The 11,412-nt window shown below is 36.0% G+C and overlaps 1 protein-coding gene across 1 annotated transcript in view; it reads right to left on the bottom strand.

Moving 5' to 3' along the window:
• The window catches only part of ARHGEF12 (Rho guanine nucleotide exchange factor (GEF) 12), an 86,691-nt gene that overhangs the window by 40,552 nt on the left and 34,727 nt on the right, over window positions 1-11,412 (bottom strand). The window contains 10 exon segments of the mRNA XM_012644875.1: window positions 920-1,132; window positions 2,547-2,652; window positions 3,349-3,463; window positions 3,778-3,810; window positions 4,305-4,442; window positions 4,882-4,987; window positions 5,302-5,344; window positions 8,583-8,681; window positions 8,960-9,070; window positions 10,893-10,985. Coding sequence (XP_012500329.1) covers window positions 920-1,132; window positions 2,547-2,652; window positions 3,349-3,463; window positions 3,778-3,810; window positions 4,305-4,442; window positions 4,882-4,987; window positions 5,302-5,344; window positions 8,583-8,681; window positions 8,960-9,070; window positions 10,893-10,985 — 1,057 coding nt within the window.

Genomic DNA, 11,412 nt, shown 5'->3' with positions numbered 1-11,412 from the left:
AAAAAAAAAAAAAAAAAAAAAACTGGCTCCTTGGTTGCTTGCCTTCTTTGTCCCTCGAAACCTCCTCCATGTCAGCTCAGTGACCACTCACACAGCCTCGTCCTTGATCATGTCATTACCAAAAACTGAACCAGCTCCAAAATCACTAATACAGATAGGCAGTTCCTTCTCCAAGTAAAACTACCTATTCTCTAAGCTCACCTGCTTAAGAAACCCAGCATAACAAGTATGAAGCACAGTAACATGCCCCTATGCCAACTAGCTACAAAAATTACTTCATATCCTTCTTTACTCTTCAAATTCCCTTGTTCTTCTCACTAAAACTTCACTCTCAGCTAATAACCTTGTCCTTTCATACATTCCACATCTCATCTCCCCTCTCCTTCTTAAAATTTTATTCTATCACTTATACAGTCTCTCTCCCACATATTCAACCTCTTCCCTCAGCTGGCTTCCCAATAACATTAAAAAAAAATTTTTTTTTGGTATCTCAGATTTTTCAGAAATCTTCTTTAGACCTTCCCCCTGCACAGACAGACACACATATATCTGCCTCTAACTACTAACCAGTCCCCACCTTTCCTTTATTGGACTTAGGACAATTTGAATTTTTAGTATGGATGACTATCTCCCTCATGAGATTAAGCTCCATGAGGCAAGCATCTGTGTATAATTATTGCATGATAACATCTGGTACAGAGCTAATTGCCTGACAGAGCTTAATGAATATTTTTTAAATGAATGAGAACTCAAAATTATCATTCAGCATAGATTTATCATGGATTAAAGAATACTAAAATGTTAAAACTAAATTAAACTGGGACTGACTCTTGATTAAAATAATCTGCCACTCTACTTTTCAGGTAGTGTGTTTGTTTTAATAAAACCTTGACAGTTAAGCTGAACAGCATTAGCTCACCTGTGTCATTCTCTTTCCCTCCTTCCTGGGAAAGAGTGGCCCCTGAAGCTACAGAGGACATGGAATTGGCAGGCAGGTACCCAATGTCTGTTCCTTCATTTGCTAACCCACTCTGGCGTAACTTAGCAGAATCCTGAGGTTCGGGACTCACAGATGAGGGTGTAGATAAGTGCTTAGGGTGGCGCTGCTTCTGTAGTTCCATGGCTCTGCCAACTGAACAGAAAATAGTGGTTAGTAATATGTATTGCAAAATAGCTAAAAGAAGACAATATAAAAGGATCTTAAAAAATGTCTGGAACATGGCGGACCCTAGAAAAATATAAAATGAATTATTATAGAGAGCAAGGAATAGACACACAGAGGAAGAAAGGAAGGCAGGCAGGTAGGCAGGCAATGATGGAAGGAAGGACAGAGAATGGAAAGATGGAGGAAAGGAAGAAGAAAGGGACAGGAAGGTGGAGGAGGGAGATGAGGAGATGGAGGAGGAATGAAGAGAAAAGAAAGAGAGAAGGCAAAAGATGAAGGTGAGAGGAAAAAGAAAGATCATCAGCAAAGGAGATGAGGAGAGCAATGGTGGGCAGAGGGAATGCTGAGACAGAGATAGATACATTCTATCTATTTATTTGTAAGAATGAAGACGAAGCCCTTCATCTTTGTGAGCTCTTGGCAAGCCCCCATCTCACTTCACCCCTAATACTCACAACTTCATTATCACAATATGCCTCAGAGACTATCCAGGCAAACCCCTATCCTGTTCATTATGCTTGTTCACATCAGCAACCATAAGAAGCTGAAGACTCTCATTCAGGTTGTCATCATCCATACCATTGTACATCCTTACGCAGCTTTTTATATCCATAATCTAACCCCATCTTCCCTAATTCCTAAAATTCTTCTTTTGTATCCCTGGAACTCATAGTCGGCATCTGTGAAATCCTCCATATCCTCAACCTCCTCTCTGAAAACTTCCTTCATCTCCTCAATGTCCTGGCATTTGAGTGGGAATTCCTCATCGTGTATCAGTATCCCTGTATCAGACTCCACTCTCACCTGCACCGTGCCAATGTTTCACATGTGGTGCTGCCTAGATGAGAACCCCCACGTGATTTGTTACCCTTCCACAGTACCACCACCTCTATTTCTCCTGCAGCCCTCTCTAGTGGGCTCATCTCTCTCCATCGGGCCTGGGGGTGAGGGAAATCAGGAAATAAAGCACAGTGAAGAGGTGGTGAAACTGTACAAGTATGGAGAGAGCGAGCAATATACATAAAGGAAGATTAAACAAAGTGTAGAGGAGAGATCCACACACACGTTGGTATTTTTTTTTAAATTTTACAACCACAACTTGAATGCAAATAAAATCAGAATAGGTAAATAAATTATGTTATAGACATCCGACATCTGACATCTGTTCTACTGCCATTAAAGAAGATGTTTATGACAACTATGTAGAAACATGAGAGGTACTTAGTTCAGAAATAATACTGAATGGAAAAAAGACACCACTGGAAGCTCAGTGAAATCATCTCAAAAACACCTTTCTCCAGTAATTCACTCTAATAAAATGAGCCTCTGATGTAAAGACAACATGGAATGGTGGAATGCAGCATTTCAAACTTCAACGTACTTGCACTGTTGTCATGACGGCTTGGTCTCCGTGGGGGTCCCAGGATGCTGGGGAATCCTCTTCGCTTTCCTTTTTCTTCGCCCTCTCTATCTTTCTTCATACTTTGCTAGAGTTGAGGTACAATCCAAGAGATAAGAGATACATAACAGAGTAAATTTCTCTTGTTGCTTTCCAACATGGAAGTGAGATTCCAATGGTTCGTTGAAAGAAATTGGTTAAAGGTTAATAAAAGCGCACATACACAGCACTTGTTAGAGGCTGGCACACAGTATTGTGTACACTTCAAACTCAAGATGTCTTTTCAGACCCTTTAGAGCTGACAATTTGGGGAAATAAAAGGGTAGTTTTTTAACACAGTTACCAGGAGCTTGTTCTAAACAATTAACTCAACCACCTAAAAAATATTTACTAAGCTCATAATGTACGAAAGTACTATGCCAAAAGCTGGGAATACAGTCATGAAGGAGGTCCTGTCCCTCACAGAACTTTATAATTTAACAAACATTAAACAAAAACACAAATAATTACAAACTAATAGGTACCTTAAAGTATAAGGCACTAACAGAGTTGGGGACAGTACTCTGTGTAATTGCTGATTTCACTTTTTGAACTAATAATAGCTTATATGTCTAAATTCCTCATTAGATTTTGAGTGTCTTGTGGACAGAAATCATAACTTATACTTGTTAGTATGCCTAGCACTAATTTAATGATTAAGTAAACACTAAGAAGACGGAAAATACTGCAACCAAATGTAAAGAAGCACCAAGGCTTGAACGCTCTATTATTATTTTAGTCTTACCTTGATTTTTGGAAGGAATCCAATCCGACCCCGCTTGTGCTCCAAATTTCGAGGTTCTTTCACTTTCACTCCCAAATGCTTCATGTACATGAGAATAACATACTGCATTGTGGAGCTGGAGGAGAAAGGGCTAAGTAAAATAAGACTTCTGAGAAGAAAGGATTGGTGGAATAGAGACATCAAACGATTTCCAAAATGTTAAAATTCTTGAAATTAAGCAATAAATAAAGAACTATCTATTCATTGCACACAGAAAAGGATTCTACTCAGATAACAATGGAATATTAGTCAAATAAAATACAGGCCACCAGAGGGAGACCACCATCTACATTTTGCAAGTTAAAAGAAATAAATTACAATTTAGGGCTGAAAGGAGAAAACACAGCTACCTTTTTTTTTTTAATTCTAGGAGAAAAACAGTTATGTTACCTCTTATCCTCTTCTACAGCCTGAGCAGTCATCCTAAAAAATAAAATGTTTAAAAAGGAAATATGAAAGTTTAATAAAAAGAGTTGCTATTAAATTTAGATACCTGAAACAACAGAACAGAGCCAAATGCTTTGGGCCCCACCCTAAATCTCTGTCACCGAGAATGAAACACCAAAAAAACCCTAATCCTCTTTTCACCATCATGTCATCAACTGTACATATTTTATAGCAAGAAATATTTCCAAAGTCTGTGAATTGAAACCAATGAAAATATTCAACCTGTTTTTGATCACTGATTAGAAATTTTAGAGTTATTCATTTACCAACACCCAGAAAAAGAAACATGAGAACTTTACCTTAAATATCAGAAAAAAGAAAAAAAAATTCCAGTTTCTCAAGCGCTCTGACAAAATAAACAGTTCCATGTAACACAATCTGACAGCCCTTCTAAATTTGTGCAAAGGGTACTTTAAGCAGAATTAGACCTCAGTAGGGAGGGCACTTCCCCATATATTTCTATTACTTACAACACTTCTTCAATTTTGGCAACAATCTGTTCTGCACATGCCCGCTCCTTCTCCAAAGTCACCCGGTCCTTATCTCGCTCTGCATCAAGTTTAGTCAGCTCGCTTTCAGCCAAGGTTAGTCCCATACTACGTTTCTGCCTAAAAGGAATAGGAGAAATTTCCTGAGGTAGCCTAGGGAAAAATTATCTCCCCCTGGAGATGTTTCATCAGAGTCTCCATAACTTTAAGTTTCTAGGAACAGGCAAAATGTCAGTTTTCTATGTATGGGTCCATGTCACCTAGGACACCAGAGGAAAAAAAAATTCTAGAGGCAATCAATCAAAGAATATATACAAGAAACACACTTAGCATAGACACAGTACTGAGTTCAAATCCTAAAACTATATGGAATGGAAACTATGGACTCTCAGTTCCACTCTAACCCTTTGACTCCAAATGTTCATTATGTTTTCATAACAGTGATAAGACCATATGGATTATCTAGCACTAAGCTAAGTATTTAAATTGTAAATTTTTCCTATCTAAAAAAAATGAATTCAGAATGACTGTATCAGGTTTTATCTACCACTAAGCTTACCGAAAATCTTCCAAGTGCTTCTGAACTTCTGGGTGAACTCTTTCTTGCATAGTTTGAATATAGTGGCGATGTAGATCCTCAGGAATAAGCTCAGGTCGTCTTTTTTCTGCATAAAGAAAAGGAAAGGAATTGTCTGATCTGATCTAAAGGTATGTACTGTGGAACATATAACTGGGAACACAACAATGCTACTTGGCACAAATTTTAAGTTGGAGTATGCCAAAGAGAAGTACTTTAGTACATTTCATGTATTTTATCTCAAACTTCAGATCTCATTTACTCTTAAATGTGTTAAGGACTCTCCTGTTGCGATTCAGGTGATCACCTAGTTGCCATGTGACAGATAAAACATTTAGAGATGAGCTGAGCTATGGATCTATAGAGATGCAATTCTCCAGGATATTGGTACTCCAAACTTACCTAGATCCACAGATATTTCATCAGGAACAGAAACTTTCAGGTGCTGAAAGAAAATGCAAACGAAAGGTGAAATGGCACCAAAGGTGTTTCAAGATGTATTTAAGTACTCATGTAAAGTAAAAGCATACAACTTGGATACCTATTCTTATAAGCATATTCACCTAGAAGTTATTCATTCAAATTTCATAGTTCTAGAATATTCTACCATTTAAACTTAAAAATAACCCCTTTTCCCAAGGATCATGCTAAAAAGGAAATATCTACAGTCATTACACCAGATGACTGAATGCTTCTGTGTCACACTTATTCCTAATGAACATATTGGTTTTGGCTTTCTAGAATCTTTGGTTAACATAATCAGTTACAAATCATTTAAATAAATGTTAAGTAAAACCTAAACTATGTGTATATTACCATATGAAAAATTGACTCACATATAATTTTTATTTCCTGTGTTTGAGATACTCATATATAACCATGGTTTTTACTCCCTGTATTTGAGATGCAGACCATATTCCCAATCATTTTCCTACGTAAAGTTAAAGAATCCTCACAATTGCCACACTCCCAATGAGAAAGTATTAGATGTCAATATTGAGTTTTTGAGTCTTAAATTTCCAGTAACCATTTATAGTTCTTGCTATTGAACTAACTAAGGTGATTGTCTTAGAATTTACTTCTTTCTAGCTAGGGGTTTCCCCACAATAATTGCATAATAATTACCAGATTGTTTTTCTCCCCATTAGTTTGGGGAAAACGTTTTATTATTTTGGATCTAGAAGAAATATCTTAACCTCTTCATGCTTATTTTTTATTGTATATCTATTTAAGTCATATCATTCCAAAATTTAAACAAATCCTATAAGATTTAAAGTTTTAAATTTGAAAATAAGTCACTGCTCAAAATTATGAGGCCTTTTATATTCATTTGAAGAACAGTGAAAAAGATTTCAAAACTTTGTCTTTAACTGAAGTTGTGAAGCAGTAGCTCAAATCAATTTTCTTAAAAGCATTTCTAGCCCAAGTGCAAAGAAGTATATAAAAGCTCATTTGTGTGTATAGGTATTTATATGAAATAAACATGACCTGTATCATAAAAATATAATTAGCAAATTAATCAATCATCATTCTTCTTACACTTTAATGATGACATACTTATATAGAACATAAGCAGCAAATATGACTTAGTTTGGAGCTCTCTTAAGAAATGTGAAATTCAAACATACTTAAATGTACTGTCACTTCTTCATGAAAGTAAATTATTTTAATAAAAATGAAGTATAATATTTTAAACAATGGCAGAATAATCAGAACTCTAATCCATTTAACAAACAGCTGAGTGATCACTATGTACCAGCAACTGTTCAGTGTTGGCGACACAGCAGTGAACAAACAGAACAAAAATATTTGTCCTAACGGAGCTTACATTCAGGGTAGAAGAGCAGAAATACAGTTATCCGTTGGTGTCCACAGGGTATTGGTTCCAGGTACAGAATCAGTGGATGCTCAAGTCCCTTATATAAAATGGCTTAGTATTTGCATATAGCCTATGCACATCCTCCGGTATACTTTATCTCTAGATGATTTATAATATTTACTATAATGTAAATGCTATGTAAATAGCTGTTATAGTATACTTTATCTCTAGATGATTTATAATATTTACTATAATGTAAATGCTATGTAAACAGCTGTTACAGTGTATTGTTTTTACTTGAATTTTTTAAAACTTTTTTTCCTTGAATATTTTCAATCCACAACTGGTAAAACCTGCAGATAATAGAGGGCCAACTGTATAAACAAACTATCTAAATAAATAAAATATAAGTTCTACGGATAAAAATAACATAATAAGAAGTGACAGAAAGTAAAAGGGGTGAAATTTTAAGTAGGTTCATCAGGGAAGGTTTCACCAAGAAGGTAATTGTATTTAGCAAAGTGAAAGTGTGTTGGAAACCTTGTAAAGGAATACAAAGGATATGGGACAGGAGCTAGAGGGAGAAGTAGAGCCAAAATGTTTGTTTATTTGTTTGTTTTAAGATAGGGAAAATAACAATGTTTGCATGCTAATGTGAGTTGCTCACTTTTAGAAAACAAACAAAAAAAACTGATGATGCAGGAGAGAGGGGGGATAATTGCTAGAGTAAGGTCTTTGAGTAAGTGTAACATAAGGAAATACACTCTAGATAGACAGGGACGGCGCCGGCCTCAGATGAAAGATAGACAGTCCCTCCACAGCATTAGGAGAAAGGGCAAAGATATGGTATGATGAAGGTAGGTGATACATCTGGTAGAAGTTCTCTTCTGTATACTTTACATTTGTCAGAGAAACAGGAAGGTCAAGGTTATCAGCTGAGAAAAGGGCAAGAGAAGAAGTGATGGAAGTTTTAGGAGAGAGAAGCTATGACACAGTTAAGAGAACTGCAAATCTGAAAGGACTAGGGATGTGCAGCATGATTATCCAGGATGCATTATGAGCTTGCTGCTATTCACCCATAACAAGGCTAAAAATAAAACTTACTAGTTTAAAAACCTTATTAACATTTCTACTGGTAAAATAAAACACTATTATCATTTATTTTAGTGTGAGTGAGATCTTTTCTACCACTTTTTAGTTAAACTTCTGTCTCCACACTTCAAAGAGGCCACCCAGAGTTCAATTATGCAAGTATTATCCCTTGGGTTCTAATATATGTATCATATGTGTTCCCTTTTCATTCCCTCATTCTAATTATGCACATGTAAAAACCCAAATACACATATATCCCCTAAAACTTACTGTGAGAATTGATATGCCTAAAACTAATTTAGAAATGATGGGGAAAAAAAAAAAATCAAGAGTAACCAGGCCTGTATGGTGGCTGACGCCTGTAATCCTAGCACTTTGGGAGGCAGAGGTGGGAGGATCACTTGAGGCCAGGAGTTTGAGACCAGTCTGAGCAAAAGCAAGACCCCTGTCTCTACAGAAAATAGTAAAATTAGCCAGGTACGCTGCCACTACTACAGAGGATGAGGCAGGAGGATCACTTGAGCCCAGGAGTTTGAGGTTGCAGTGAGCTATGATGAGGCCACTGCACTCCAGCCTGGGCAACACAGTGAGACCCTGTCTCAAAAAAAAAAAAAAATTAAAAAATAAAAAAAAGAGTAACTAATAACTAAGATATAATACAGATGTCAGAAAGCACAACAAAATCTAAAAACACGGGAAGGAAGATTGGAAACCAGAGGCCAATAATTCGATGTACTTCAGCAAAGATTATAACATTAACTTGGAAACTTACTGCAGATCGATCCAGGAAGAACTGATGAAACTCAAGGAAGATGCGACGCGTTTCCTTAGAATTGGTCTGTTTATACAGGTCTGAATAGAGATAACAGAGCTGAAATGGAGAAAGGAATGAAAAACACAAAGTGAGAAATCATGAAAAATGTAATTTTCTAGATCCTAATTGTGTAGGAATGTTTGCAACAGGCAGGTCACCAAAAATAATGTAGGTATTACCATGTAACCAAGTCTTAAAAAAAATCAATAACATCTATCCTTATATGTTTGTGAAACTGGAAGAAGTCTGTCCACTCATTTTGTAGATATAAAAAGTTCTATGGTATATGAATCAATAGAATAACTTTGAATCAGCTAAACTGCAAAATATATTACCAATGTTGCAGGGTCAAACTGTGAAACTACGTGGTGTAAGAAAACAGCCAAGTGAGCCGGACGAGATTTTAGCAGTTCAATGCTCTGGAAACAGCTGCACTGCCCATTGATCTAGAGGAAGAAATAACTATACGTCAGCAACTCCAATATACAAATACAAAATGCAATGTAGGCTCAATTGCACATAGCTATCCAAATTTCACTTTGACCTCCCTATAAAAAAATTCAAAATTTAAAAAAATGTCACTAAAATTTACTGGCAACACAGGCTATATATAGAATCTCTTCCTCTGAAAATTAATCAACTCTCAGGGACAGGTTAGAAGAAAAGTCCATTTTGGGAGAATGAAAATTTAGGAGATGATTATTAAGGACGTCAGATGTCTACAAATCAGTATATGAAATATAGTCTAACACGTTTCTAAAAATATAATGGAAGGCTTTTTGCCCAATAACAAAACAGGTATTTCTCCTTTTCTTTTGGGCTATCACAGAAATGGTGGTGGGAAATCGAGTTGTATGATTTTAAGACAACTCCTAGAATATTTGTATAATCCCTACATACACTAAACATAAAAAACAATAATAGTTAAGGTAAACTAGCATCACAATTTCCATATAATTTTTCACATTTAAAAAAATCAGAAGTCAATCTAAAAAATAATACCAATTCTACACAATGTCTTCCAGAAAATATTAATAGAAGACCACTTCCTACCTAAAGGCTAGCATTACCCAACTATCAAAACCAAAGATATTACAATAAGAAAAACTATACACCAATACCCCTCATGAACATAGATGTAAAAATCTTCTGCAAAATAATAGCAAACTGAATCCAACAGTGTATTAATACAAAAAGGATAATACATCATGACCAAGTGGGGTTCATTCAGAAATGCAAGGCTACTTCAACATTCTAATATCACTGTAATTTACCACATTAGGAGACTATATCAGAAAAAACATATGATCACCTCAACCATTCAACAAAATTCAACATCTAGTCGTGACAAAAACTCTCAGCAAATTAGGAATATTCATTAACCTAACAACCCTCCACCTAACAAACAGCATCTACAAAAATGCCTATAGTTGATGTCACACTTTTTTTTTTTTTAAAGAGACAGGGTCCCATTCTGTCACCTAGGCTAAAGTACAGTGGTATGATCGCAGCTCACTGCAACCTCAAACTCCTAGGCTTGAGCGATCCTGCACCTCAGCCTCCCAAGTAACTGGGACTACAGGTGCACACCACCATGCCTGGTTAATTTTTTAATTTTTTGTAGAGAGGGGGTCTTGCCATGTTGCCAAGGCTGGTTAGTAACATCATACTTAATGATGAGAGACTGAATCTTTCTCCCTAATATCAGGAATAAGGCAAGGATTACTTTATCACTCTGATTCAACCTCATACTATTATAGAAGTCCTAGCCAGTGCAATAAAGGCAAGAACAAGAAATAAAAGATAAAAAGATAGGAAATAAAAATTATCTCTCTTTAGAGACAACACATATATCTATGTAGAAAATCCCAAAAGACTTATGTTAAAAGCTCCTGGAAATAAGAAAGGAATTTAGGAAGATCACAGGATACAAGGACAAAAATCATGCCAATCGTATTCCTATGTACCATCAATGAACAATGGGGATTGAAGTTTTTTTCTTAAATAACATTTTCAGTAATATTCCCAACCTCAATGAAATGAAGTACTTAAATGTAAATCAATGACCTCTTACTGGCTTTAAAAGCAAAGTCATTTCTATTGGTCAAAGTTAAAATAAGTAATTAACCCAGAGGCTTTTGGCTCTAAGATTTAGTTTCAAATCCTTATAAATGTTATTTTAATCTCCAGAAAATTTTCATTTTTACAACAAATCAGACATCTTAGAAAACTAATCATTTATTTTTTTTAGAAAAAAAATGTCATTACCTGTTCATGTTCAGTACCAAAATCATCATCCTCTGCTCCAATAATATGAGGTGCTATACGGGTTGAGGGACTTCCAACAAGTGATTGAGTGTCCTGCTAACATTCAGAAAAAAAAAAAAAAACAGAAAAATTAACTGGTGGTCAAATTCAGAGAAAGAATAAAGCCAAACCATCAAAAAGACATGGTTCACCTAACTGGTGGGATTTTTAAAAATTTTCTTTGAAGTACTTTATTTTCAAAGCAGTGGTCCTCAAATTTTTTTTTTTGTTTTTTGAGACAGAGTCTCACTCTTTTCCCCGGGCTAGAGTGAGTGCCGTGGCATCAGCCTAGCTCACAGCAACCTCAAACTCCTGGGCTCAAGTGATCCTCCTGCCTCAGCCTCCCGAGTAGCTGGGATTACAGGGATGCGCCACCATGCCTGGCTAATTTTTTTTCTATACATTTTTAGTTGTCTGATTAATTTCTTTCTATTTTTTTAGTAGAGACGGGGTCTCGCTCTTGCTCAGGCTGGTTTCGAAC

The sequence above is a fragment of the Propithecus coquereli genome, unplaced genomic scaffold (assembly GCF_000956105.1).
Source record: "Propithecus coquereli isolate 6110/MARCELLA unplaced genomic scaffold, Pcoq_1.0 Scaffold222, whole genome shotgun sequence".
In the NCBI taxonomy this organism is placed as follows: domain Eukaryota; kingdom Metazoa; phylum Chordata; class Mammalia; order Primates; family Indriidae; genus Propithecus; species Propithecus coquereli.
The sequence above is the reverse complement of the archived record's forward strand: the minus strand, read 5'-3'. Positions and strand labels throughout refer to the sequence as shown.